We start from the raw sequence: 26,636 nt of genomic DNA on the forward strand, positions 1-26,636 counted from the left end.
TCCGGCTGGGCGCGGGCAGCCGCCCCGCCCGCCGTGGAAGCGCGGCCGCTATTGGTCGGCGAGGCGAGGGCAGCCTGTCACGACGCCTGCTATTGGCTGCGACGCGCCAGCGCCTCACGCGCCCCGGCTTCTCCTTTTGTTATTGTAGCAAACAAGTTGCAAAGCGGCGGCAGGAGCGGGCAGGGCCGCGGGCAGCCCGAGGAGATGCGGCGGGAGGCGGGCCCCGACTGAGGAGAACCGGGCGGCGGAGGTGAGTAGCCAGCCCGGCCCCGCTGCGTGCTTCTTCCCCCTCCCCGCATCGGCCCCAGCCCCGCTGCTCCCCGGGTCCCGTGGGCGTCCCCGCTCGCGTCCCCTCCTCGAAGCCCTGCGCCCAGCCCGTCGCCCCTCTCTGCCGACCCCGCCTGCCCGCTGCAACGGCCCCCGGCCCCTCGCTGTCAGCGCGGTTGCCCCCGTTAAACCGCCGTGCTGCGCTGCCTGGGCACGGGGAGCCGGGGCCGGACCGGACAGGGGGACACAAGGACCCCCACCCGCTCAGGCAGCCCCTCTGCGCCTCTCCCCGCTTCCCTCCCACCGGTAGCCCCAAACCCCGCTCCAACGCTGCACCAAAACCAGGGAAACACCCGGTTTTTCAGCCTGCGGGCGACCTCAGGCTGGAGGTGGGCCGCTGCCCCACAAAGTCCTGGGAGTTGGGATGTGGCGGGGATGGCCCGTTGACACCCGCTTTTCCAGGGTATCCCTCTGCCTTCCTTCCCCGCGCTCCTCAACCTCCCTCCGTGAGGCAAGCCTTCAAGTACAGGGCGCATCCCCTTCCCCAGCCTGGGGAGCCAGAGCTGGGCCAGGGGCAGAAGCCAGGCTGGCAGCGGGGAGGCGCAGGCAGGAATGAAGTCCCCACCCAGGCACCCGCCGGTCCCTTTGTCCCTGCCCTTGGGATTATCTGGGAGCAAAGTTAGCGGTCCCGGAGCCGAGGAGATTAGGCCGGAGTCCGTGTCCGTGTGGGGGCTGCAGGAGCTGGTTTCCCCCCACCCTGCGCTGCTCGTCCCCCTCCTAGGCTGGGGGACAAGGCTGGCTCCAGCTCTGGGTCTCAGGCCACGGGATCAGCGAGATATTTTTACGGCAGGAGCGATGCGGGGTGGGGAGGAGGGGAGACCTTGATCCCAGCCCCACGCTGCTGCAAGAGGAGCCCTGACAGGTTTGTGAAAAGCCCCCAGCCACATCTCCTCGGCTGGGACAAAAGACTCGCGCAGAAATGTCACTTCCCATTTGGAGCGGGGCGATGAGGCACCTCATTATTCCTCTGGTTCGCTCTGACACCGGGGCAGGAGGGGTCTTTTGGTGTCCGCTCTGCCCGTGGTGCCGATGGGTACAGCCGTCCTCTCCGAGAGCCGGTGAGCGTTCCTGGCCATCACATCTCCAGGGGGGAGCTGGAGCCAGGGAGAAGCTGTCTCTGGCCCCTGCTCACCCCAGTTTCCCCCAAACCAGACTGAGCTGAGTTTCAGTTGGGGCTGGAGACGGCCCTGGCCCTTCAAGTCTTTCCCGGAGCAGCCGGCATTGGCCTTGGGGTCTAGCCACCGGAGCTGGGGGGAACCAGGACCAATGCCAGGGCCCCCGAACACTCCTTCCAGGGCGATCCTGGACAGCCTATGCTCACAGAGAGTCCCCACCGCCCTCTTTCACCTCCTTTGGCCTCAAAATTGAGCCCTGAGGCAGAGCATGCCAGGCAGGCAGGGCTCCTGGGAACAAACAGGCTGGCAGAGAGCAGGCAGGAGTGCCGGCATTGGGGCAGCACCGGGCATCCCTGGGATGGGTGCCCGAGGCTGTGTCAGCACCCACGGGGTGAACCCGATAGCCTGGCAGGGTGCTCAGGGTTGTGCCCCAGCCATGCAGGGCTCTGCAGGGCCCCTCCAGCGTCCCTGGAGCTGTCCCCATGGCCAACGGCATCTGGCTCGTCTCAAGCCGGAGGACCCCAGCCAGCAGCATCGCTCCGGCGAAAGGGGGGCCATGGCCCTGCGCCCGCACAGGGGGAGACGAGTAGGCAAGACGCTGGCAGGACAGCCTGCCTCCCGCGGATAAGCGGCGCGGAGCAGGGGCTGACGGTTTGTTGTGTCTGCCGCCGGCCCAAGGTTTTTCCCAGGCCCTGGAGCGTTGCGCCCGCCGTGACGCAGAGCCGGGACCCTGCTGCAGCGGCACCACAGTGGGCGCAGAGCCCCGGCACGGCCACGGCCGGGGGATGGATGCTCATGGGGCCCCGGCACGTGTGCATATGCATGCGGCTCTTGGCGTGTACACGGTCTGGCAGGGGAGGCAGGAAAGGGAGAAGCCCAGCAGCGAGCGAGGGGTTAAGGAGCGGCGCCAAGCTGGGGCTCTGTTTAGTCTGGCCCCCGCGCCAGCGATGGGACAGGCAGCGCGGAGCACGTGTCCATCACCCCGGCCCAGAGCGAGCGCTTGCACGCACGCAGGCACCCTTGCACGCTGCGTACACGCAGGCGTGCTCCCTGCCAGGCCGTTGGTGTGACACGGCTGGTGTCCCCACACCCGTGCATGCTGCCGAGAGTGACGCCATGGCCCAGCTCTGGCTCTGCTGCCGTTGGAGCCCAGGACCACGGGGGAGCTGGGGACACCCCGAGTGTCCCGGCATCGCTGTAACCCCTGTGCCTCTTCCCACCCCGGACAGGGACCGTGGAACCTAGGCGTCCGGGCTGGCCCCCCCCATTCAAGGTGACATACGGCTTTGTCCCACATCCTCCTTGCCTGCCACATGCCGTTTCCAGGGGCTGCCACGTCCCCGGTGCCACACAGGGGCCGCGTGTCCCTCTTGCCAGCACCGACTGCCCTGTGTCTGCCCCGTGGGCACCGGCACCCCGCACGGTGCTTCACTCCTGGCTCGGTGGCCCTGTGCCACGGCGGCCGTGCAGGCGAGGGCAGGGCAGACAGCAGGTCCCCTGCCGCAGGATGACAGGCAGGGCCGTGCCGTGCCGTGCCTTGCAGGGGAGCAGCGCCATGTCCCTCGGCGCGCCCACGAGCAGCGACGCCTGCCTGAGCATCGTGCACAGCCTGATGTGCCACCGGCAGGGCGGGGAGAACGAGACCTTCGCCAAGCGGGCCATCGAGAGCCTCGTCAAGAAGCTCAAGGAGAAGAAGGACGAGCTCGACTCGCTCATCGCTGCCATCACCACCAACGGCGCCCACCCCAGCAAGTGTGTCACCATCCAGCGCACCTTGGACGGGCGGCTCCAGGTAACCCTGCCGCGCCGGGACCCGGGTGTCTGGGTGCCTCAGCAGACCTGCGGCAGCCTGACAGCCCCCCGTGCACCCCACGGCCCTCCCCGAGCTGGGAAGACCTGGGTGTTGGGATGCCCCATGACCCCTGAGACCCCACAACCCTCCCTGAGCCGGGGTGCCTGGGTGTTGGGGTGCCCCATGATCCCCAAAATCCCACAACCCTCCCTGAGCTGGGGGGGGGGAACCCAGGTGACCCATGACACCCCATGTAAGCCCTCCTCAAAGTTGGGGCACCTGGGTGTTGGGATGCCCCAAGACTCCAGCCCTCCCCAGTCTGGGGGAACCCAGGCATCCTGGTGCCCTGAGACTCCCCCCTAGCCGTCCCCGAGCTGGGGGGATCCAGGCATCCAGGCACCAAGGGGCCCGGTGGAGGGGACCCCCACAGGGAGGGGTGCACAGGGGGACCCCCGCCTCGTCAAGCCTGCGGCTCCGGACTGGGAGCCACGCTGACTTCAGTGTCTGGGCTCGCGCCCACCCACCCGCAGCCGCAGCTGCCCCAGGGATGGGGGGGGACAGGGACAGGCAGAGGTCCCCACCCTGCCAGGGCAGATGCATTCAGGCAGGGGCAGCCGCAGGCAGCGTTGCCCCCTGCCTGCCGTCCATTCCCCCCCCCCCACCCGCGCTGGCATCCCCCCGGCGACTCTGCCCCCCTTCCTGGGATGAGTCACTGTCTGGCAGCCTGCGAGCCCGGGAGGGGGGGGGCAGCGGGGGGGGTTGTTATGTCTGGAGCCGGGGAGGCGCAGGGGGAGCCCCCCGACTGCTGCGGGGTCCCGGCCTGGCGCCAGCCCCCGTGCCGGGGTGGGGGGATGCTGGGGGGGGGGGCGGGTCTGGCGCCGGACACGCGGTTTGCAGCACGGTGCAGCCAGGCTGGATGCAGTCAGCCGAGATCGGGGGGGAGATGGGGGGGGGGGGACACACACCATCCCTGTGCACCCCCACCTCGTTGCCCCGGTGTCCCCATCCTGTCCCGGTCCCCCCCCCGTGTCCCCCCCCAGGTGGCCGGCAGGAAGGGGTTCCCCCACGTCATCTATGCTCGGCTCTGGCGCTGGCCTGACCTACACAAGAACGAGCTGAAACACGTCAAATTCTGCCAATTCGCCTTCGACCTCAAGTACGACAGCGTCTGCGTCAACCCATACCACTACGAGCGCGTGGTGGCCCCTGCCATCGGTGAGCCAGTCCCACCGGGACCCCCGGGGGGGGGGAGGACACCCCAACTCCCGCCACCAGCACCCATAACGCCCCCCCCCCACCCCATCTCTCCCCGGCAGGTCTGAGCATCCAGAGCACAGGTGAGACCCCGGCACGGGGCCGGCGGGGAACACCCCCGGAGCCAGCATCCCCCCCCGGCAGCGGGTCCCCGTGCCCCCCATGGTCTCCGGTGTGTGTCCCCCCCCCCTCCCCAGTGCCCCCCACGCGCCTGGTGAAGGAGGAGTTTGTCCATGACTGTGTGCAGATGGAGGTGCCGCCCGGCCGGGAGCAAGGGGCCAAGCGGGCACCGCGTCTGCCCCCCGCCGAGCCCTACCGCCAGCCGCTGCCCCCCCTGCAGCTCCCCGAGTCCCCCCACGTCCCCGGGAGCCTCTACCCCGCGCTGCCCATGTCACCCCCAGGTGAGACCCTGTTAACCCCCATCCCCATCCCCTGGGAAGGGTTTGGGGGCATCAGCCTGAGCCCCCTCACCCCGTATCCCCCGCACAGTGGCCCCCGGCGGCTCCCTGCTCTCGCTGCCCCACGGCGAGGGGCTGCTGCAGATTGCCTGCCCCACGCCGCCCCCGGCCGCCCCGGCGCAGCCCCCCCCGCAGAACGGCTACCCCAAGCCGCCCTACCACAGTGAGTACCGGGGACGCCCCGCATCCCCCAGTTCGACAGGGGTCCTGCGCGGGGACACCCCCCCCCCCCAGCCACCCTCTCTCCTGCTCCAGGTTCGCCAACAAGCTGGACCGGCGCGGCCGTCTACGCACCGAGCCTGGGGGGGCCACAGCCCACCCCTCCGCCGCAGTCCAGCAGCCGGAGCCACCCGCAGCCCCCACTCCACCACCCCAACCACTACTGTAGGTTTGGGGGGGACAACTACGGGGCGGGGCAGGGGGGGGAGGCGGTCGTCTGCAAGGTCCCAGCCCCTTCGCTGCGCTGACCCCATCTCTGCCCCCTCCCCAGGGCCCCCACACCATAGCTCCGGGCCGTACCAGCAACCGGTGTCCACCCACCCCGGTAAGTGCCCCCCCACCCTGATTAGCACCCTGGGGATCACCCCCTCCTGGAGCCATGGGTGCCCTGACCCCACCCTGTCCATGTGTCTGTGTCCCCCCCCCCCCCCCCGCCCAGGGCCAGAGTTTTGGTGCTCCATCGCCTACTTCGAGATGGATGTGCAGGTCGGGGAGATCTTCAAGGTGCCGTCCAGCTGCCCCGTGGTCATCGTGGACGGTTACGTGGACCCCTCGGGGGGGGACCGCTTCTGCCTGGGGCAGCTCTCCAACGTGCACCGCACCGACGCCAGCGAGCGGGCCCGGTGGGGCGGGGGGCGAGGCGGGGGGACGGGGGGCAATGCGGAGGAGGCGGGGGGGGGGGGGGGGGGGGTGGTGAAGGGCAGGTGTGGGGTAGGATGGGGAAAAAGGAGGGGGAAGCTGGGGGGTACAGGCGTGAATGGGGGGTGAAGGAATGAATGGGGTAAAGGGGGGTGCATGGGGGGGGCAATGTGGGGGTGAGGCATGGGGGAGATGGGGCAGAAGGGGGATGGATGGGGGCGCAGGCGTGATGTACGGGGCAGAGCGGGGGTATAGGGGGCAAATGGGGGATATACGGGGCAGAAGGGGGGATATAGGGGGCAAATGAGGGATGTACAGGGCAGGTGGGGGGATGTAGGGGGCTAATGGGGGATTGGGGGGCAGGTGGGGGGATATAGGGGGCTAATGGGGAGTTTGGGGGGGCAGAAGGGATATAGGGGGCAAATGAGGGATGTAGAGGGCAGGTGGGGGCATATAGGGGGCTAATGGGGGATTGGGGGGGCAGGTGGGGGGATATAGGGGGCAAATGAGGGATGTACAGGGCAGGTGGGGGGATGTAGGGGGCTAATGGGAGATTGGGGGGCAGGTGGGGGGATATAGGGGGCTAATGTGGAGTTTGGGGGGGCAGAAGGGGGGATATAGGGGGCAAATGAGGGATGTATAGGGAGGTGGGGGGATGTAGGTGGCTAATGGGGGATTGGGGGGCAGGTGGGGGATATAGGGGGCTAATGGGGAGTTTGGGGGGGCAGCCGGGGGATGCTCCGTGGCGGGGTGCCGGCGCTGACGGTCTCTGCGGGGCAGGCTGCACATCGGGAAGGGCGTGCAGCTGGAGTGTCGGGGCGAGGGCGACGTGTGGATGCGGTGCCTGAGCGACCACGCCGTCTTCGTGCAGAGCTACTACCTGGACCGGGAGGCCGGGAGAGCCCCCGGGGACGCCGTGCACAAGATCTACCCCGGCGCCTACATCAAGGTGGGGCGTCCCCGGGGGGGAAAGAGAGGGACCCCACATCCCCAGGAGGGAGGGGTGCCGGAGATGGAGGGAGCCCCGTGCCCATGTTAAAGGGGGTCCCAGGCAAAGGGTCCCCCATGCTGGGGGGGAATGGAGGGACCAGTGATGGAGGGACCCCCACGCCCACAACAAAGGGGGTCCTGGGCAATAGGTCACCCATGCTGGGGGGCAATGGAGGGACCCCAGGGATGGAGGGAGCCCCATGTCCGTGTTAAAGGGGGTCCCAGGCAAAGGGTCCCCAGTGCTGAGGGACAATGGTGAGGCTCCAGGGATGGAGGAACCCCCACGCCCATGCTGAAGGGGGTCCCCGGGGCATCCGCCCCCCCGATGCCGCCCTGCTCAGGGGTCCCCCTGCGTTGCCCCCCAGGTGTTTGACCTGCGCCAGTGCCACCGCCAGATGCAGCAGCAAGCGGCCACAGCCCAGGCTGCGGCCGCTGCTCAGGCTGCCGCCGTGGCCGGCAACATCCCGGGTCCCGGCTCAGTGGGAGGCATCGCGCCCGCCGTGGGTGAGTGACCCCCCGGGGCTGGAACGGTGAGGGGGACGGGATCCCCGTGGCCATGGGGATCCTCCACCCACGGCCGTGTCCCTCCCGGGCAGGGCTTTCAGCGGCGGCGGGGATCGGCGTGGACGACCTGCGGCGGTTGTGTATCCTGCGGCTGAGCTTTGTCAAGGGCTGGGGGCCCGACTATCCCCGGCAGAGCATCAAGCACACGCCGTGCTGGATCGAGGTGCACCTCCACCGCGCCCTGCAGCTGCTGGATGAGGTCCTGCACACCATGCCTGCCGCCGAGCCAGGCCCTCTGCGCTAACCCTCGCCCCTCTTAACTTAATTTTTGTAAGAAAAAGCCAAAAAAAAAAAAAAAAGGGAAAAAAAAAAAAAAGCGGAAAGTACCAAAAACGCGCGGCGGGGGCTGGTTTTAACCATTATTTAATGAACGGGTCTGGATTTTGCCGCCTGGCTCTTGCCTGCGCCTTCCGCGGGTGCTCGGCGCTGTGGAGGGCGAGGGGCGCGCCGCCAGCTGTGTCTGCAGCTGCGCCTCCAGCTGTGCCCGCAGCTGCGCCCCTAGGACTACATTTCCCAGCGGCCCCTGCGGCGCGGGGCGGAAGTTGCCGTTCCCGCCCCCCCGCTGCAGACTGCATTTCCCGGCGGCCCCCGCGCTGCCGCCATTTCCCGGCGGCCCCCGCGGCTGTTGGCGGCGCCAAGATGGCGGCAGGGAGCGGTGGCCCGGTGGCGCGGGAGCTGTTCGCTGAGGGGCTGCTGCAGTTCCTGCGGCCGGCGGTGCGGCAGCTCGACGGACACGTCCACGCCGTCAGGTCCGGTGAACCGGGAGCGGGGTCAGGGAGGAGGGAGGGCCCGGGGCGCCTGAGGGGAACGGCGGGAGCGGGGCTGAGGGGGGGCTGAGGAGCAGGTACAGCGGCGGGAGCGGGGCCGGGGGGGGGGGGCAGGTTTGGGGGGGGGGGGGGGTGAAGGGTTTTCGGAGCACCTGGGGGGGCTTAGGGGTGCCTGGGTGGGGAATTGAGGGGTTCGTAGGTGGGCTGAGGGGGCCGCAGGGGTTGGTGCCGGTGGGGGCAGGTCCCTGGGCTGGGGGGGCCTTAGGGGTGCGTGTGGGGTGGGGGTTAGAGGCGGGGGGGCATGTAGGTGGTTTGGGGAGAGTTAGGGATGGCTGAGAGGGAGGGGGGTGCAGGTAACGAGGTGGGTGGGGTGAGCGTTTGGACCTAGGGAGGGAGTTAGGGGCAGCTGGGGGCGCAGGTTCCTTGTCGGAGGGGGAGCAGGGGTGGGTTTGGGGCCGGGGGGGCCTGTGGTGGAGGGTTTTGTCCTGGCTACCGAGCCGTCCCCTCCGCAGGGAGAGCCAGGTGGAGCTGCGGGAGCACATCGACAGCCTGGCCACAGGTGAGACATGGGGGGGGGTGGAGGGAGTCACATCTGCAGCCCGGCTGTGGGGGCGCAGCGGGGTTTGCCCCACACCCCCACCCCCCCCCGGGGGTCTGTGGTGCCCTGGGCCCGCTCCCACCCTCTGCCCTCTCCCCAGAGCTGTGCCGCATCAATGAGGACCAGAAAGTGGCGCTGGACCTTGACCCCTACGTGAAGAAGCTGCTGAACGCCCGGCGCAGGGTGGTGCTGGTCAACAACATCCTGCAGAACGCCCAGGTCAGCGTGGGGACCCCGGGGGGGGGGGTTGGGGGCCACAGTGTTTTGGGGGATCCCAGCCCCCCCACCCCATCCCCCCTGTCCTGACGGCTGCCACTCCCCCGCGCAGGAACGGCTGCGGAGGCTGAACCACAGCGTGGCAAAGGAGACGGTGCGGAGGAAGGCCATGCTGGAGGCGGCGGGCGGCTACCCCCAGGGCCTGCCCGGCAAGTGAGGCCCCCGCGGCAGCACTGGGCCGGATCCGCCTCGCACCACGGCTGCACTGACAGCCCTGTGAGCTGGGCCGGAGGAGCGGCCCCGGATGGTGATGGGCGTGACCCCGTAAGGACAGTGAAGGGAGTGGGCCGCTGGCAAGGGGAGCAGGTATCCCTGTTTGTAGCAGCGCTCTCCTGAGCGTCCGCAGCACGGGAGGGGGGAAGAAGTCCTGCACAGTGAGGCCGCAGCTCTTCAGCTGCAGCTGAAGGAACCGGGGGACCCTGAATTGTATTTCCAGGTTTGTAGGCGCCGTAATAAAAGTGACCGTGTGTTGCTTACGGGCTGGTGAGGCAGCGTGAGTCTGTAACGCTCCCACGTCACGGCCGCAGCCTTACATTGACGGGCCCGGGGGAAGCAGAACCAGGGAGATGCTGCCAGCAGCGAGAGCAGGTTGGGGTTCAGCATCCTTAAAGTTTTGGAACCCCCCCCCTCCTCCCGCTGTTAGACCTTTTTCTGGCCCCCCTTCTATAATGTGCATCTTCTGCCTAAACAAAGAGGACACACTCGAAAGGGGGGGAACGCTTTAATGCGCAACTTATAAAAACACATATAAGGGACGGGTCACATCGGCTGGCTGCATTTGCCGAGGACAGGCTCAGTCCTCTTGCTCGGTTCTTCACGTCCATCAGCCAGCAGTACCCGGCAGCAGGGAGGCCAGCTGCAGGGGGGGGAAGACAGGCTGCTGAGGGGGCGGGGGGAAGCGCCGTCCCGGGGCGCAGGCAGCACGGACCGTTCCCTCCCCTGCCCAGAGCTGCCTTCTCCCAAGGCAGCAGGTACCGACAGGCTTTACCTGGGCGAGTCACTCCTGCGTCTCCATGCTTTCCTCCTCCTCGCCTGTAGCGGGTTCTTCCTGATTCTCTTCTTCCTCTTCTCCTTCTTTCTTCTCCGGAGGCTTTTCGTAAGCCTTCTCGGAAGGTGTCACTATCACTCCATCCCACGTGGACATTTCAGAAGCCAGGTCTGCAAAAACAGGGGTAGTGAGCAGGCAGCTCGCCCCAAGAAAGATGGGGGCGGCCTCGGGCGGTGCGGACAAGCCCCGTCCCCAGGATGTAGCAGAGGGAAGCACGACACCCTGCCTCGCCAGCTTCGCCTCCCCACCGCTCTGGGCTTTAATGAGTCGCTTCTCCTTGGAGCCCTTCATTTTCTCCAGCAACGCAGAAAGCCCGTCGCGTTTCCCCACCGAGACATCGACAGCCTGCGCGGAGGAAGACCCATGCGTTGCACCGACCCCACTTACAGCTGGCGTCACCCTCTTGGCCGAGGATTTTCCTGTAGCCTCCGTGAGAGAGAATCCGGACGAGCGTCTGCGCGGTGTAGCACACCATGTCCTGCGGGGACGGGGAGGAGTCAGAGCGTGGCCGGGTTCTAGTCCCTTCTCCCGCGGCAGACGAGGCAGCTCACCTGCTGTTCGAGGGTCATAACCGTGTGGACTCTGAAGTTTCCGCTCTCGCAGGGATCGGTGATACCAACAGATCCGGGGAGGAAGAGCCCCGCGGCCAGGATCTGAAGGCAGCGCCTACGGGACAAGACGTTTTGGGTTAAAAACTAGACCGTTCCAGCACAGAAACACAGCCAGAAAGTCTGCAATTAGCACAGCTAGGTGAGGAGTCTGCTTTGCCTCCCGTTCAGGTCCCTTCAAGCCCTGATGTGCCGCCGCAGATGTTCAAAACCGAGATGGTAAGAGGAATTTATACGAGTGAAGCAAATGGCGACGGACCTGTAGGCGATGTTGAGGGCCAGGGGCTGCCTGGTGGGGTTGTTCATCACGGCATAGTGCCCCTGAAGAGGTGAAATAAAGAGGGAGTTAGGACGAGAGCAGCCCTCCCGCAAAGAATCCTGACTCCTGCTGCGGGAGCTACAAGCAGCTGTTTTATGCCGGAGCCCAGGCAGCTACGAGTTAGCTACGGCATGCCCGGCACACCGTCAGCGTTCCCCCTCGTGCGCTCGGCACACCGTCAGCGTTCCCCCTCGTGTGCTCACCAGCAGGTCCAGAATCCAGGGGGTGAGGGGCTCGAAGCCAGGGAATCGGATTCTCAGGTCTTTCAGCAGCCGGATTAAGACCTTCACCCTGGAGAAGACGGCAGGAGGAGGGTTCGTAACGCCTCACGCACCTTCCTGCTGCAGGAAGAGCCCTCCTTGCTTCCCCCCCCCCCGCCCGGTTCTCTGTAAAGGCGATTATTTCGACCAGGCCTCAGAGCTGCAGTTCCCCGTTTTGAGGCCAAACTCACGTGGACTGCGAAGCGTTCTCCTCGAACCAGCGAGCGTGTCTGATGGCAGCCAGGGCGCTTTGCAGCACTTTGATGTCCACTGAAAGAAGCAGCAGAAACGCCTGGGTTTTCAACCGAAAGGGGAGTAGGTGCGGGGAGGCAGCTGGTTTCCCCCCACCCCGGTGAAGGTTCACGTGCGGGGCAGAGCAAGCTGAGCTCTTACGGTGTAGTTCGGGGTCCAGCTTGCGGAGATTGGGCGGCACCGTGGTGATAAGGATCTTCACCGTCGCGTCGGCCGAGCTGATCTCAAAGCCGGTCTCGTTGGTCAGCATGGTCAGGACTGGGGAGAAAGAACAAAATTCCTCACAGAGGGGCTAGAAGACCTTACCGGCACCCGGGAATGCAGGAAAGACCACAAGATCTCGGCAGCGGTGCTGCGGCAGCAGGCTGGGCGCCATCCCCTTCAGAAAAACCCCAAAGCTCAAGGGGAAACTGCCTCGCATCAGCCTACGTCCTCCTCGAGCCCGTACGACACAGGAGAGCGTCCCACCTTCGCTGGGGTCCTGCGCCCTCAGGCTTTCCACGACTTTGTTTCCCAAGGCTGCCACAGCTTCCACTAGGGAGAAGAAGAAGCAGAAGAGGTGGTCGGAGCGGGGCCGAGCGCCGCGGTTCAGTCGGCAGCCGCCGCGCAGCCGGTAACTCACGGGTGGGTAAGATTTTCAGAATCACCACCAGATCGGCCACGTTGTGCCCCGTCGTCATGGTGCCCTTCTTGTAGGAACCGACCTGGCGAACCTCCTCGATTTGCTGTTTGAAAAAGCAAAGCAGAAATGAGTGCATTTAACGCATGTGATACGTTTCTGGGAGCCAGCATGAATCTTTAATCCACCTGGGGCCAGGTTTGGCAGCTAGAACACCAGCATCCCTCGTGCCGAAGCATCTCCCCACGTAGCTGCTCTCTTTTTTTTTTTCTTTTTCTCCAAGCTCACCGCTTTTGGACTCACCACTTCAAACGTTCCCGGTGCGACAATTAAATTGTCGATCACGTTGTTTATTTTGGTCACCAGAGAAAGAATGGAAGCCTGAAAAGGAAATGGGAGAGGGGTTGGTGTTACCAGCCAGTTGTCCAGTACGACTTGAAATAATCTGATCTTGGCACAGCATAATGCAGACAGCCCTGATGCAAAATACGTAACAAACAGACAAAAGAAACTTATTTAAAAATCACTGTCCGAGAAACTCCACCTGTATTTCTACTGCAGTGCTTGTTTCAGAGAGGAGTAATTACTTTTTAGGCTAGTAATGACTACTCCTGGCTATACTCTCCAAAGGATAGTCTGGTTTTGCGTCCTCTAACGCTGCAGTAACATCCAGCCGAAGAATTTAAGGTAATTTGGTGGCACAAAACCTGTTCAGCGGCGGTGGGAGCAAGGTCCTGGTTTCTCTTCAGCAAGGCTTCGCTGAACGCGGTCTCATCGGCGGCAGGTTTGACGCGGGGGAAGGCCATTTCGCACTGAAACGGGATCAGATATCAGACTGCAACGCCCGAGAAGATGACTTCGGTTCAACCCACTCACCAGCAAAATTTACTTGTTTTTTTTTTTTAAATTCTCCAGTGCTTGTTCCCTTTGCGATTCCCCATCGTGCTCTTCACTTGTTGCTTTTTATCAATTTCACGTTATCCTAAGGGAGGGAGAGCAGCTGCCTGTCCCGCCTGTACACTCTCACCGCGTTCCGACAGGAACGGCAGAGGAGCCGCCAGCGTGCCCGTGCAACTAAGGGGTGTGAGACGGGGCGGATCTAATTTAAGAATGGCTCTGTCAAGAGGGGGTTTATTAACTATATTACAGTCCCTTGAGAATAACGCTCTTTGTTTGCGGAGCTTTTCAGTTGCTATGACGGGATTCGCAGCCACAGGGCCTGGAAGGCAAAAGTGAACTTGTTTGCTTTGAGAGTCACGTGTCTGTAAAGGGCGGCAGGAGGAAATTATTAAAGGTGGGAAACGCGCGTTGGCTGTTGGTCTTTGTGAGGACCGACAGGGCAAAAGAACCTGGAGAACTTCCGACAGGTGTGTGACAGCTATCGGAGTAACCCAGGAGGTTTGTGTTACAGAGAGCTGACAGGATTGAGGGCCTGGGTGAGTGAGGTGCCTTAAAAAGCAGAAAAACCTCAATCGGGGCATTTATTCGTTGCGATTGTTACTCAACCGCATCCTAGTCATCCCGTGTGACACGAGTACCCCAAACAACGGAGACAGTAAGAAGATCTATTTTGGGTTAGTTACTGAACCGACAGCATTTTCAGTGAGCTCCTTTACTCCGGCTAAGCTAAAAGAAGTTAAACCATCAAAGTCGGCAAACGAGGGTTTGTTTTTTTTTTTAAGCGTCTTTAAACAAGGAGAAGTCCCGCAGCTGCTGCCTGCGAACAGCTCTGGAGGAGGGGGGTTACTCACGACATAGAAATCAAAGGGGATGTGCGGCACAAAGGGCCGGAACCTAAAGGGGGAAAGAAAAAAAGAAAAAAAAAAAACAAATTTATTCTCTGTGGGGGCGTCTACTCGCTCGCCGCTGTGTTCGTCATCGCCGAACGCCCCCCCAGCTCCCCGTCACCGTTTCGTGGAGGTTTGTTCCCGAGACGCGAGAAAGGCCCTACAGAAATAGGAAAGGTTTCTTCCTAACCCACCCCCCCTAACGATAACTAAACCCCCCCCTTCCCGCGCCCCGGTGCCATCGGGCGGTGGCCGTACACCGAGGGCTCCCCCGCAGCGCCGAAGAGACCCGGCCCGGAGGGGCCGGCACCCACACCACACCCCCCCGGTCCCCCGCTCTACGCCTCACCGTTATCCTGCGCTACACTGCAAGCTAGAGCCCCCGGTTTCTGCGCCCCGGCAGCTCGCCCCCCGGGGGCGGCCGCAGCCCACCCCCTAGGCCTGACACGCTAGAGAGCCACCCTCGCTAAAGCAGAAGCCAGACTCGCCCACTGCCAGGGCCTCCCCTGGAACCAAAGCGTCCGCCGCGGCCTCTGCCTCGATCGCCCCTGCGAAAAAGAGAAGGGAAACGGCGTTAGAGGAGCGGGACGGCGGCCCCGGAGGGGGGGGGGGGGGGGCTCCCCTGATCCCACCGCGGGCAGCCCGCCCCGAGGGAGCTCCCGCCTCCCGCCCGGGCCCTCCCTGAGGGGCCCCAGCGCCTCCCCACGGGCTCCGGCCTCGCACCGGGGATGCCCGGGCGTCCCACCCCGCGGAGCACGGACCCTCCCCCCCCCCGGGCCCGGTCCCCGCGCACCTCATGGTTCCGCCGCTCCGAACAATGAACGCTGTCCCGGAGACCCCGCCGGGTTTGCGCTCCCACAACCCCGCAACAACCTGCCTGCCTATTGGTTCTCGCCCGCCGCGAGTCCGCCCACTGACAGTACTCCGCTGCAATCCATTGGTTCAGTCAACCATCAATCCGAGGCGGAGGGGTGGGCGGGGGCGGGGGAATGAACGCGACCGGTCATGGCGCCAGGCCATGCGCGCGCGCCGGGCGGCCGCTGGAGGGGGTACGAAGTTCACGAATGGAGCGGCCGGCGAGCTCAGCGCGCATGCGCGCAGGCCGAACGGGTACGTCTAGCGCCGATAGGGGTAGCTGGGCAGGCAGCAGAGTGGCGCAGCGGAAGCGTGCTGGGCCCATAACCCAGAGGTCGATGGATCGAAACCATCCTCTGCTAGCGAATGTTTTCCACCCGTGGGGGGTTTTTTTTTCCCCCTTCATCAGCGCCTTAATTCATTACTTTAATTTTTGCCGCCGCCTCTGGCGCTCCCTGACGCTTCTCCCCGGCGAGACCGACCTGGTGCAGCCTCGTCCGGCACGGCTCGGACCCTCGGGAGGGTCCCGGGACGGCCGGCGTCACGCGCGTCCGCGGGAGCCGCGCGTGTCCCCGCAGCGCTGCGCGTGTCCCGGGGCGGGAGTGCCACGCGTGTTCCCGAGCGCTGTGCACGTCCCCGGGAGCCGCGTCTGTCCCCGGAGGGCTGTGCGTGTCCCGGGGCGGGAGCGCCGCGGGTGTCCCCGGAGCCACGCGTGTCCCCCGAGCGCTGTGCGTCTCCCCGGGAGCCGCGCAGCCCCCCCGGAGCGGCATCTGTCTGGGGCAACCTCCCCGTTCCCCCGGGGCTGCCGTGATCGGGACGTGGAGCAGGACCTCCCACGGGCGGGCGGGGGGGGGTGTGGAGGGGGGAGAGGTGCCCGAGCCCCCCACGGAGCCCCCCCGGGACTGCCCGAAGCCCGGCGGGGCGGGGGGGTACCGTGGGGACGGGGTCCGGGGCCGCGGCGTGTTCCCAGCCTGCTGATGAGTTTGTCAGGTCTCAGCCCCCCACGGCTGACCGGAGGGCGGGGGGCGGGGGGGGCCGCGGTGACGGAACCCGGGTGGCCGCGGTACCCGCGACGTGTCGCGGCGTGACCCGCCGTGTCCCCGGCGTGTCGCGGGTTACCGCGGTCACCCGCCACCGGCGCCAGCCCGCCGCCCCACTTCCCACGGGTGGGGATATCCACACCCACCACCGGGCGGCCCCATCCTCCATCCCCGGTCCTCGGTGGATGCCGGGGCGGGGGGGGGGGGGGGCGGGAAGGAAGGAGTTAAGCTCGGTGTGGATGATAACGGCCCTTTGTGTCACCGGGGGGGGGGGGGGGGGGGAGTGGGGGGGGGGAAGGAAGGGCTCAGCCCCGCCGCGGGGGGAAAAGCCACTCTCCGTGGGCGATGCTGGCGGTGCTGGCCGTGCTCTGCGGCGCGGTGACGGTGGCGGCGGCGGCGGCGGCGGCGACGACGGGGACAACCGCACTGACTCTAGCGGTGGTGTTACCCGAACGCAACCTCACCTACCCGTGGGCTTGGCCACGAGTGGGACCGGCGGTGCGTTTAGCCGCCGCCGCCGTTAACGCCCGTCCCGATTTATTACCCGGTTTTACCCTACGGTGGGTTTTCGGTAGCAGCGAGGATCGACACGGTGTTTGCTCCGAAATGGCCGCGCCGTTGGCCGCCGTCGACCTACGGCTCGCTCATCACCCCGCCGCTTTTTTGGGACCCGGTTGCGTCTATACGGCAGCACCGGTCGCCCGGTTTACCAGCCACTGGCGGCTTCCACTAGTGACAGCGGGTGCCGAAGCCCACGGCTTCGACGACAAGCGGGAGCAATTCGGGTTGACCACCCGCGCCGGTCCCAGTCACCGCAAACTGGGTGAACTGGGCGTGCAGCTCCACCGTCGTTTCAACTGGACCCGGCGGGCTTTACTGGTTTACTGGGACGAGAAGGTGGACGACCGGCCGTACTTCTTCGCCGCCGAGGGGCTGTACGTCCAGCTGCCCACCCTGCGCAACCTCACCGTCATGGACGTCGTCTTCCGCGACGGCGGCAACTTCTCCTTCATCATCCAGGAGATCAAGCAGAAGGGACGCAGTGAGTGCCGGGGGGACACACTCACCGGTGGGGGGTTGGGGGGGGGGGGGGGTGTCTTGCCATGCACCGGCACGGGGAGGGGGAACGGGGTGGCGGGGGGGGTGCCGGTGCGGTGCACGGGTGGGCACGGCTGTGCGTGGCTCTACGCAGCTCGGCATGGGTGTGCATAGCTCCACGCGGGTGTACATGGGTGTGCCCGGCTGTGCCCGGCTCTACACGGCTGTGCACGGGTGTTCACGGCAGTACACGGGTGTGCACGGCTGTGCCCGGGTGTGCACAGCTCTACACAGCTCCACACAGGTGTACACGGGTGAGCACAGCTGTGCACGCGTGTTCGTGGCAGTACACGGGTGAGCACGGCTGTGCCCGGCTGTGCACGGCTCTACGCGGGTGTGCACGGCTCCGCACGGGCGAGCGCGGCTCTGCATGGCTGTACGCGGGCGTGCTGCATAACAGCACACGCATGTGCTGCCCCGGCCCCGCACCCTGACCCCCACCCCGGAACCCCGCCCCGCACCCCACCGGGAGCTGCTGAGCATGGCCGCCTGCCCCGCTCCCCTCCGTCCTGGTGGCCCAGGCTGGCTCCGTCCCCGTCCCAGTCCCTGCCAGCTGCTCCAGTCGGAGCCGTCCCGGATGGCACCAGGGGAATGGGTGCCGGTGGGGCTGGCATTGGGTGGGTGGCGTCCGGCCGTCCCCGCCCTCACCATCTTGCTGCTTAGCCTCGGCGGGTGCTATTTTGGGGCCCCACGGTCCTGGTGGGTGGCACGGCCGTGCCCCGTGCCGGGCAGCAGCCCGGCTGGGGTCCCGCCGGCACCACGACCCAGTGCTGAAGGGGACCATGGCAGTGGGGGCAGGCGGCACCCACCGGGGTCACCACGCTGCTGAGAATCAATCTCTGCCGGCGATCTGGGCCACAGGGAGGAGGAAACGGAGTCGGGAAAACAGGAAGCCTCGGCCTGGCGCCCGTGGCGGAGGGCAAAGGCGGGCAGGGCACGGGGGGGCAGGCAGCAGGGTTCGGGACCCCCCGCTACCCAGCATCCCGCTCAGCCCCCCTCCACCCGCTGGGCGGCACGACCCACCACACATTCCCTCCCGCATCGCGTGTTAACCGGGACCCCCCCCCCCGGGATGCTGGCCTGGGGTTTTGGGGTCCCCCGGGGACGGGGGTTCTTGGGGTGCCATGAGCCATCTTGCCCCACGCAGTCGTCTACGTGTGCTGCGCCCCGGAGACGCTGCGGGAGCTGATGCTGCAGGCAGGGCGCGAGGGGCTGACCCACGGCGACTACGCCTTCTTCTACATCGACATCTTCGGGGCCAGCCTGCAGGGCAGCCGCTTCCCCGAGCCCCAGCGACCCTGGAAACGGGGGGACCGCCACGACGCCAACGCCCGGCAAGCCTTCGAGGTGAGCCCGAGGCTCCGCACGGGCACCCACCGCGCACGCGTGTGCACGTGCACAGGCACCCACCCACGTGTGCGTACCCCGGCACGGGGAGCAGGGCCGTGGTGGGTGCCGGAGCTGGCGGAGCAGCCCCCACCTCCCCCCGGTTCGTTCCCCACTGCTGGCAGCCGCCGAGGAGGAAGGAAATGAGATTAATGGCCCCGGGTCCCAGCTCCGGCGCTGCCTGGAGCAGAGGCTATTAATAGGCACGGCAGAAAGGCAGGCAGTCCCTGCCCACAGCCTGGGACCCCCGTCCCCGAGGGGACCGGGCAGGGTCCCCGTCCCCAGCGGGGTCCAGCCAGCCCCGCTGCCAGCCGCTCTCCCCCATCCCAGGCCGTCACCATCATCACCTACAAGGAGCCCGAAAACCCCGAGTACCGGCCTTTCCTGGTGCGGCTGAAGGAGGAGGCGCTCGCCCACTTCAACTTCTCCATGAAGGACGGCTTGGTGGGACACAGGGGAATGGAGCTGGGAAAGCTGGGGGGGCACGGGGCTAGGGGGGCACAGGAGGGAGCTGGGGCTGCTCAGGGATACGGGAGGGAGCTGGGGACAAGGGGACATGGGATGGAGCTGGAGGTGCTGGGGGACATGGGATGGAGCTGGGGACAAAGGGACATGGGATGGAGCTGGAGGTGCTGGGGGACATGGGATGGAGCTGGGGACAAAGGGACATGGGATGGAGCTGGAGGTGCTGGGGGACATGGGATGGAGCTGGGGACAAAGGGACATGGGATGGAGCTGGAGCTGCTGGGGGACACGGGATGGAGCTGGGGACAAGGGGACATGGGATGGAGCTGGAGCTGCTGGGGGACACGGGATGGAGCTGGGGACAAGGGATGGAGCTGGAGGTGCTGGGGGACACGGGATGGAGCTGGGGACAAGGGGACATGGGATGGAGCTGGAGGTGCTGGGGGACACGGGATGGAGCTGAGGACAAGGGGACATGGGATGGAGCTGGAGCTGCTGGGGGATGCGGGATGGAGCTGGGGACAAGGGATGGAGCTGGAGGTGCTGGGGGACACGGGATGGAGCTGGGGACAAGGGGACATGGGATGGAGCTGGAGGTGCTGGGGGACACAGGATGGAGCTGGGGACAAGGGGACGAGGGGGCATGGGACGGAGCCAGGGACGCAGGGTGGAGCCAAGGCCACTGGGATCAAGGAGCTGCGGGATGACCTGTGGCTGCCGGGAATGAGGGGACGGGGACCCCCGCCTGCGCCCCGTCCCCCAGCCATCTCCATTGCCCCCAGATGAACTTCATCGCGGCTGCCTTCCATGACGGGGTGCTGCTCTACGCCCAGGCCGTCAATGAGACGCTGGAGCGGGGCGGCTCCATCACCAACGCCTCCGCCATCACCCGCCAGATGTGGAACCGCACCTTCTACGGTGAGCCTCATCCCCGTCTCCCCCCCGTCCCCACACCGGCTGGGTGCTGCCTGCCAGGCGCCCGCCTGCCCCACTCCCAGGATGGTATTTTGGGATCGGAGCCCCCACCCATGGGCTGGGGTCCCCGGGGTCCCCCTCCAGCCCTTCACCCTCCGTCCCCAGGTGTCACCGGCTTCCTGAAGATCGACGAGAACGGGGACCGGGAGAGCGACTACTCCCTGTGGGACATGGACCCTGTGCGGGGGGACTTCCAGGTGAGCCCCGGCGCGGGGGCAGCCGGTCCCATGGGGCAGCCGGGGGCCTCCTCCCGCCCATTACTTGCCCCAACCCCCCCCCCCCAAGATCGTGGCCAACTACAACGGCACCACCAAGAAGATCCAGATGGTGTCAGGGCGCGAGATCCACTGGCCGGGGAACACGGTCCCCTCCGACGTCCCCCCCTGTGGCTTCGATAACAGCGACCCACTGTGCCGCAAAGGTGAGTGGTGTTGGGGAGGGGGGCGACACGACACGAGACCCCCCGCCCCGGGCACCCACCAGCCCCTCACCGCCCTCCTCTTGCTGTGCAGCCAGCCTGTCCACCCTGGAGGTCCTGTCCCTCGTGGTCAGCCTGATCCTCCTGGCCATCACCATCACCTCCTTCTTCATCTACAGGTAGGGGTGCTGGGGTCGGGGAGGGTGACCCCGAGGCTGCGCCGCTGTCCCCGGAGGTGGCGAGGCCGGGGGGTGACGGACATGCGGGGGTCTCGCCCTGCCCTCCCGGCGCAGGAAGCTGCAGCTGGAGAAGGAGCTGGCGGCCGAGCTGTGGCGTATCCGCTGGGAGGACGTGCAGATGAGCAGCCTGGAGAAACACCTCCGGAGCGCCGGCAGCAAGCTCACCCTCTCCCTGGTGAGCACCCATCCCATCCCCAGCCCTGCCCCAGGGACGGGGACCGGGGACCGGGCTCACCCCTCGTCCCTTCCCGCAGAGGGGCTCCAACTACGGCTCGTTGATGACAGCAGAGGGGCAGTTCCAGGTCTACGCCAAGACGGCATATTACAAGGTATGGGGGTGCGGGAGTGGGGATGGGCACCCACCACCCCGCTGGGCACCCGTCGCCCCGCTGGGCACCCATCGTCCCGCCGGGCACCCATCACCCCGTGTCTCCCCAGGGCAACCTCGTGGCCGTGAAGCACCTCAACCGCAAGCGCATCGAGCTGACGCGCAAGGTCTTGTTCGAGCTGAAGCACGTAGGTGGACCCCGGCTCGGTGCCGCGCGGTGGGATGGGGGTGCCCGGCCCGGCGTCCCCTGGGTGGGGTGGGACGTGCCATGAGCCTGGTCCCACACCCTGCTCCACCTTAGATGCGGGATGTCCAAAACGAGCATCTGACCCGCTTCATCGGCGCCTGCACCGACCCCCCGAACATCTGCATCCTGACCGAGTACTGCCCGCGCGGGAGCCTCCAGGTACCGGCGGGGTCCCGGCTCCCCGGCAGCCATCCGGGGCTGGAGCCTCTCCCTCCAGTGCCCATCACCCAGTATCGGGGCTGCACGGTGCCCATCACCCAGCGTCAGAGCTGGACGGTGCCCATCACCCAGCGTCGGGGCTGCCCAGAGCTGCTCTGCCCGGTGCCCAGGGTGGGAGGGAGCCAACCCCAGCGGGCAGATGGATGCTGGTCCCCCCATCCCGGGACTGTCCATGGTGGGGGGACGGCAACGTGACCGTCGTGTCCCCAGGACATCTTGGAGAACGAGAGCATCACGCTGGACTGGATGTTCCGCTATTCCCTCACCCATGACATCGTCAAGGTAACGAGCCGGTTCCCGCTGGGCACCCAATTCCCATGGAGGGTCCCCCGTTCCCATGGAGGTGGGGGACAACCAGGTCCAACCACTCTCCGCCCTGCCAGGGGATGCAGTTCCTGCACAACGGGGTGATCGTCTCCCACGGGAACCTCAAGTCCTCCAACTGCGTGGTGGACAGCCGCTTCGTGCTGAAGATCACAGACTACGGGCTGGAGAGCTTCCGCGTGGCCCCCGACGGCGAGGACTCCCACGCGCTCTTCGCCAGTGAGCACCCTGCCCGTCCACTACCCCCCCCCCCCCCCAGGGAGCAGCCCCTGCCCGGGGTCCCCGCCCGGCCTGAGCCCCCTCCCTGGTGCCACAGAGAAGCTGTGGACGGCGCCCGAGCTGCTGCGGATGGAGTCGCCGCCGGCCCGTGGCACGCAGAAGGGCGACGTTTACAGCTTCGGCATCATCCTGCAAGAGATCGCCCTGCGCAACGGCGTCTTCTACATGGAGGGGCTGGACCTGAGCCCTAAAGGTGAGCAGGGGGGGCCGGGGTGATGGTGCCAGGGACCCGCTGATGGGTGGTTGGACAAGCAGATGGGTGCTTGGACCTGGTGTGATGGGTGCTTGGACCAGCTGATGGTTTCTTGGACCTGCTGATGGGTTCTTGGACCTCCTGATGGGTTCTTGGACCTGCTGATGGGTTATTGGACCTGCTGATGAGTGCTTGGACCAGCTGATGGGTTGTTGGCCTCGCTGATGGGTGCCTGGACCTGCTGTGATGGGTGTTTGGCCTTGCTGATGAGTGCTTGGACCTGCTGATGGGTGCTTGGACCAGCTGATGGGTTCTTGGACCTCCTGATGGGTTCTTGGACCTGCTGATGGGTTCTTGGACCTCCTGATGGGTTATTGGACCAGCTGATGGGTTGTTGACCTCGCTGATGGGTGCCTGGACCTGCTGTGATGGGTGCTTGGGCTTGCTGATGAGTGCTTGGACCTGCTGATGGGTGCTTAGACCAGCTGATGGGTGCTTGGACCTGCTGATGGGTGCTTGGCCCCGCAGAGATCATCGAGCGGGTGAAGAGTGGGGAGCGCCCCAGCTTCCGCCCCTCGGCCAATGTGGGGTGCCACATGGAGGAGCTGGGCCAGCTGATGCAGCACTGCTGGGCCGAGGACGTCCTGGAGCGCCCCGACTTCAACCAGATCAAGGTCCAACTCCGCAAGTTCAACAGGTACCTCCACCTCCCCCAGCCCCGTGGGTGATGGGTGACCCCGAAAAGGGTCCCCGGGTGGATGCTCACCCCCTGCCCGCAGGGAGAGCAGCAGCAACATCCTGGACAACCTGCTGTCGCGCATGGAGCAGTACGCCAACAACCTGGAGGAGCTGGTGGAGGAGCGAACCCAAGCCTACCTGGAGGAGAAGCGCAAGGCTGAGGCTCTTCTCTACCAGATCCTGCCCCAGTGAGCACTAGGGGGGCCCCGGCCCTCTGTGCACCCCACCCCCACTGCCGGGCACCCCGGGGCACCACACCGGCATCCCCTGCCTGCCCTGGGCGGGGGTCCCCTATGGATGCCCTGCATGGCTGGGGGTGCTTGGAGGGGCTGGGGACACCAAGGACCCCCACATGGCTTGGGGCTGGAGGTGTTTGGAGGGGCTGGGGACCCCCTGGGGACCCCAAGGACCCCCACATGGCTTGGGGCCAGGGGTGCTTGGAAGAACTGAGGACCCCCCCCCAGACTGCTGCATGGCTTAAGGTGCCTGAAGGGGCCAGGGACCCCAAGGACCCCCCCGCCGTGGTTCAGGGCTGGAGGTGCTTGGAGGGCTGGAGACCCCAAGGACCCCCTGCCATGGCTCTTTGGGGCTTGGGGTACCTAAAGGGGCCAGGGACGACCCCAGACCCCCAGCACAGCTTGGGGGTGGGGGTCCTCAGAGGGACCAGGGACAACCCCAGCCCCCCATCATGGTTCAGGGCTGGGAGTCCTCAGAGGGCTGGAGACCCCGAGTACCCCCCGGCACGGCTGGAGCCTGGGGACGCCGTGCCCCCAGGAGGGGTTGGGGGGGGGGGGGCTGTGCCCCCCTCTCACCCACCCCCTGCGCCCGCAGCTCGGTGGCGGAGCAGCTGAAGCGGGGGGAGACGGTGCAGGCGGAGGCCTTCGACAGCGTCACCATCTACTTCAGTGACATCGTGGGCTTCACGGCGCTGTCGGCCGAGAGCACCCCCATGCAGGTGGTGACGCTGCTCAACGACCTCTACACCTGCTTCGACGCCATCATCGACAACTTCGACGTCTACAAGGTGAGGGCACGCGTGCACGCGCACGCACACGCGTGAACGTGCATGCACCATGGGTCACGCTGGACACCCCAGAGCCGGTGTCGCACCCACCGGCGTGTCCCCGGTGGTGTCCCCCCCGCTACCCAGGTGGAGACGATCGGGGACGCCTACATGGTGGTGTCGGGGCTGCCGGTGCGCAACGGGAAGCTGCACGCCCGCGAGGTGGCCCGCATGGCCCTGGCGCTGCTGGACGCCGTCCGCTCCTTCCGCATCCGCCACCGGCCGCAGCAGCAGCTGAAGCTGCGCATCGGCATCCACACGGGTCAGCGGGGATGGGGACGGGGACATGGCACCCACACGGGTCAGCGGGGACGGGGACGAGGCATCCATATGGGTCAACGGGGATGGGGACAGGGACGTGGTACCCACACGGGTCAGCGGGGACAGGGACAAGGCATCCATATGGGTCAGCGGGGACGGGGACGGGGACGTGGCACCCACACGGGTCAGTGGGGACAGGGACGGGGACATGGCACCCACATGGGTCAGTGGGGACAGGGACATGGCACCCACGGGTCAGCAGGGACAGGGACATGGCACCCGGCACCCAAATGGGTTAGCAAGGATGGGGACATGGCACCCACATGGGTCAGCGGGGATGGGGACGAGGCATCCATATGAGTCAGCGGGGATGGGTTCGGGGACATGGCACCCACATGGGTCAACGGGGACGGGGATGAGGCATCCATATGGGTCAGCAGGGATGGGGACAGGGACGTGGCACCCGTACGGGTCAGCAGGGATGGGGACATGGCACCCAGCACCCAAATGGGTTAGCAAGGATGGGGACATGGCACCCACATGGGTCAGTGGGGACGGGGACATGGCACCCCACGGGTCAGTGGGGACAGGGACGGGGACATGGCACCCACGTGGGTCAGTGGGGACGGGGACATGGCACCCCACGGGTCAGTGGGGACAGGGACGGGGACATGGCACCCATATGGGTCTGTGGGGACGGGGGCATGGCACCCACATGGGTCAGCGGGGATGGGGACGGGGGCATGGCACCCACATGGGTTCATGGGTGGGGGGGACATGGCACCTCCCCGGGTCTGTGGGGTGCGGAGAGATGGCACTCACATGGACCAGCAGGGATGGGGGGACAGGGCACCCAGCCCTCCCATGGACCCCAGGGACAGGGGAGGGGACACCGGCACCCAGGGGGACAGTGGGGCCACCGGGGCTGGGAGCTCCCAACGAAGGGGGCCGGGTCAGGACTCGGGGCTGCCGGGGGGGGGGGGGGGCGCTCACCGGGTGTCCCACAGGACCCGTCTGCGCCGGCGTTGTGGGTCTCAAAATGCCCCGGTACTGCCTCTTCGGGGACACAGTGAACACGGCCTCGCGCATGGAGTCCAACGGGGAAGGTGAGGGGCCGGGCTGGGCACCCATGGGTGCTGACGGGGCCATATCTGGGCTGGGCACCCGTGGGTGCTGACGGAGCTGCCTCCCGCCAGCCCTGAAGATCCACATCTCGGCGGTGACCAAGGCCGTGCTGGAGGAGTTCGGCTGCTTCGAGCTGGAGCTGCGGGGTGACGTGGAGATGAAGGTGAGCCCCGGCCCCCCCCCCCAGCAGCCCCAGCCCCCCCGATGGCTGCCCTAATGGGGTCCCCCCAGCTGGATCCCCCCCCCCCTCTGCATCCTCATCCCGCAGCCCCGCTGGGGCAGTGAGCACCCCCTGCACCCCAACCCCACCGGGGCAATGCCTTCCTCCCAAACCCTGGTCCTGCTGGGGCAATGAGCACCCCCTGCACCCCGACCCATGGGGCAACGGGCCCCCCCCCCTGCACCCCAACCCCGCTGGAGCAATGAGCCCCCCCCCGCACCCCGACCCATGGGGCAACAGGCACCCCCCTGTACCCCGACCCTGCTGGAGCAATGAGCCCCCCCGCACCCCGACCCATGGGGCAAGGGGCACCCCCCCGCACCCCGACCCTGCTGGAGCAATGAGCACCCCCCTGCACCCCAACCCCTGGGGCAATGGGCACCCCCCTGCACCCTGACCCTTGGGGCAATGGGCAACCCCCTGCACCCCAACCCCTGGGGCAACGGGCACCCCCCTGCACCCTGACCCCACTGGAGCAATGAGCACCCCCCTGCACCCTGACCCCTGGGGCAATGGGCCCCCCCCTGCACCCTGACCCTTGGGGCAATGGGCCCCCCCTGCACCCCAAGCCCGCTGGGGCAATGGGCCCCCCCCTGCACCCCAGCCCCCCTGACCCCCCCTCTCCACAGGGCAAGGGGAAGGTGAGGACGTACTGGCTGCTGGGGGAGCGTGGGAGCAGCACCCGGGGCTGACACCCCCCCGCCCCGCAGCGGCACCCAGGGCCCACGGGGCCCTTCCCGGTACCACCGCCAAGGGCCCCCCCGGGTTCAGGGCCAGGCGGGGGACACCGCCAACTGCACCACGCTCCCCAAAGCTGAACCCCGACTGCTCCCGGGGGCAGGGGGGGGACACGACACCCCGTCCCCGAGCAGCCCGGTGGCCTGACCCTGGCGCAGGCACCAGCGGAGGAGCAGGGCCGAGGCCGGCGGGGGGACAGGGCAGGGGGGACGACACGGGGGGGACGGGGACACCCCCAGACTCCCGGGTGGGGGGGTCACTAGAGCTCTAATTTTTGTAATAAAGCTGGTGTGTACGCACTCGCCGTTGGTCTCAGTGGGGTCCCCCTGCGCCCCCTCCCCTGCACCCCACATTGGGTGTCCCCATGCACCCTGGTCCCACCGGGGCATTGGGTGGTCCCGGGGGTCTCCCCGAGCGGCCCAAGCCCCCTCTGCAGGGAGGGGGGGCTCCGGGGGGGGGTTTGCAAGAGGGGGGCACCGCGGGGGGCGGGGGGGGCTTTTCAGGGGGGTTCTGCGGGGCTGGAGGAGCCGGGA

At 66.8% G+C, this 26,636-nt stretch overlaps 4 protein-coding genes and 1 non-coding gene across 11 annotated transcripts; 4 read left to right on the forward strand and 1 right to left on the reverse strand.

Annotated features, from left to right (window-relative positions):
* The first annotated feature begins 189 nt into the window (after positions 1 to 189).
* LOC143171129 (mothers against decapentaplegic homolog 4-like) lies at positions 190 to 7,648 on the forward strand. 5 transcript variants are annotated; one of them, XM_076359899.1, is made up of 12 exons: positions 190 to 250; positions 2,986 to 3,234; positions 4,275 to 4,449; positions 4,551 to 4,571; positions 4,686 to 4,889; positions 4,978 to 5,109; positions 5,181 to 5,330; positions 5,437 to 5,490; positions 5,605 to 5,788; positions 6,585 to 6,753; positions 7,160 to 7,298; positions 7,391 to 7,648. In XM_076359899.1, exons 2-12 carry the CDS (start codon positions 2,998 to 3,000, stop codon positions 7,600 to 7,602), a joined length of 1,677 nt encoding a protein of 558 aa, XP_076216014.1. In that variant the 5' UTR covers positions 190 to 250; positions 2,986 to 2,997; the 3' UTR covers positions 7,603 to 7,648. The 5 variants fall into 5 exon arrangements, with proteins under 5 accessions (XP_076216014.1, XP_076216015.1, XP_076216016.1 ...); XM_076359900.1 differs by having other exon boundaries at positions 5,202 to 5,330; XM_076359901.1 differs by having other exon boundaries at positions 6,676 to 6,753; positions 7,391 to 7,543.
* Positions 7,649 to 7,972: 324 nt separating this feature from the next.
* Positions 7,973 to 9,475, forward strand: SNAPIN (SNAP associated protein). Its single transcript, XM_076359911.1, has 4 exons — positions 7,973 to 8,107; positions 8,638 to 8,684; positions 8,824 to 8,942; positions 9,052 to 9,475. The coding sequence occupies exons 1-4, from the start codon at positions 7,998 to 8,000 to the stop codon at positions 9,154 to 9,156; spliced, it is 381 nt and encodes a 126-aa protein (XP_076216026.1). The 5' UTR covers positions 7,973 to 7,997; the 3' UTR covers positions 9,157 to 9,475.
* A 229-nt stretch (positions 9,476 to 9,704) lies between these two features.
* ILF2 (interleukin enhancer binding factor 2) lies at positions 9,705 to 14,754 on the reverse strand. Of its 3 annotated transcripts, none has more exons than XM_076359909.1 (15): positions 14,686 to 14,754; positions 14,398 to 14,440; positions 13,857 to 13,898; positions 12,813 to 12,917; positions 12,409 to 12,486; positions 12,109 to 12,211; positions 11,955 to 12,020; positions 11,628 to 11,744; positions 11,426 to 11,504; positions 11,178 to 11,265; positions 10,915 to 10,976; positions 10,599 to 10,713; positions 10,435 to 10,525; positions 9,988 to 10,157; positions 9,705 to 9,855 (listed from the first exon to the last, which is right to left on the reverse strand). In XM_076359909.1, the coding sequence occupies exons 1-14, from the start codon at positions 14,688 to 14,690 to the stop codon at positions 9,997 to 9,999; spliced, it is 1,155 nt and encodes a 384-aa protein (XP_076216024.1). In that variant the 5' UTR covers positions 14,691 to 14,754; the 3' UTR covers positions 9,705 to 9,855; positions 9,988 to 9,996. The 3 variants fall into 3 exon arrangements, with proteins under 3 accessions (XP_076216024.1, XP_076216023.1, XP_076216025.1); XM_076359908.1 differs by having other exon boundaries at positions 13,857 to 13,899; positions 14,381 to 14,440; XM_076359910.1 differs by lacking the exon at positions 14,686 to 14,754 and having other exon boundaries at positions 14,397 to 14,436.
* A 283-nt stretch (positions 14,755 to 15,037) lies between these two features.
* TRNAM-CAU (transfer RNA methionine (anticodon CAU)) lies at positions 15,038 to 15,109 on the forward strand. The gene has a single exon. It is a non-coding gene; the product is annotated as a tRNA-Met (tRNA).
* Positions 15,110 to 16,132: 1,023 nt separating this feature from the next.
* NPR1 (natriuretic peptide receptor 1) lies at positions 16,133 to 26,266 on the forward strand. Its single transcript, XM_076359907.1, has 21 exons — positions 16,133 to 16,829; positions 18,033 to 18,232; positions 18,602 to 18,715; positions 19,519 to 19,654; positions 19,817 to 19,908; positions 19,997 to 20,132; positions 20,224 to 20,308; positions 20,423 to 20,543; positions 20,623 to 20,697; positions 20,807 to 20,884; positions 20,998 to 21,102; positions 21,373 to 21,444; positions 21,546 to 21,705; positions 21,803 to 21,958; positions 22,487 to 22,655; positions 22,738 to 22,884; positions 23,528 to 23,720; positions 23,847 to 24,021; positions 25,028 to 25,126; positions 25,217 to 25,308; positions 25,995 to 26,266. The coding sequence occupies exons 1-21, from the start codon at positions 16,133 to 16,135 to the stop codon at positions 26,055 to 26,057; spliced, it is 3,165 nt and encodes a 1,054-aa protein (XP_076216022.1). The 3' UTR covers positions 26,058 to 26,266.
* Positions 26,267 to 26,636: the final 370 nt, after the last annotated feature.

This window comes from Aptenodytes patagonicus, chromosome 26 (genome assembly GCF_965638725.1).
Source record: "Aptenodytes patagonicus chromosome 26, bAptPat1.pri.cur, whole genome shotgun sequence".
In the NCBI taxonomy this organism is placed as follows: Eukaryota; Metazoa; Chordata; class Aves; order Sphenisciformes; family Spheniscidae; genus Aptenodytes; species Aptenodytes patagonicus.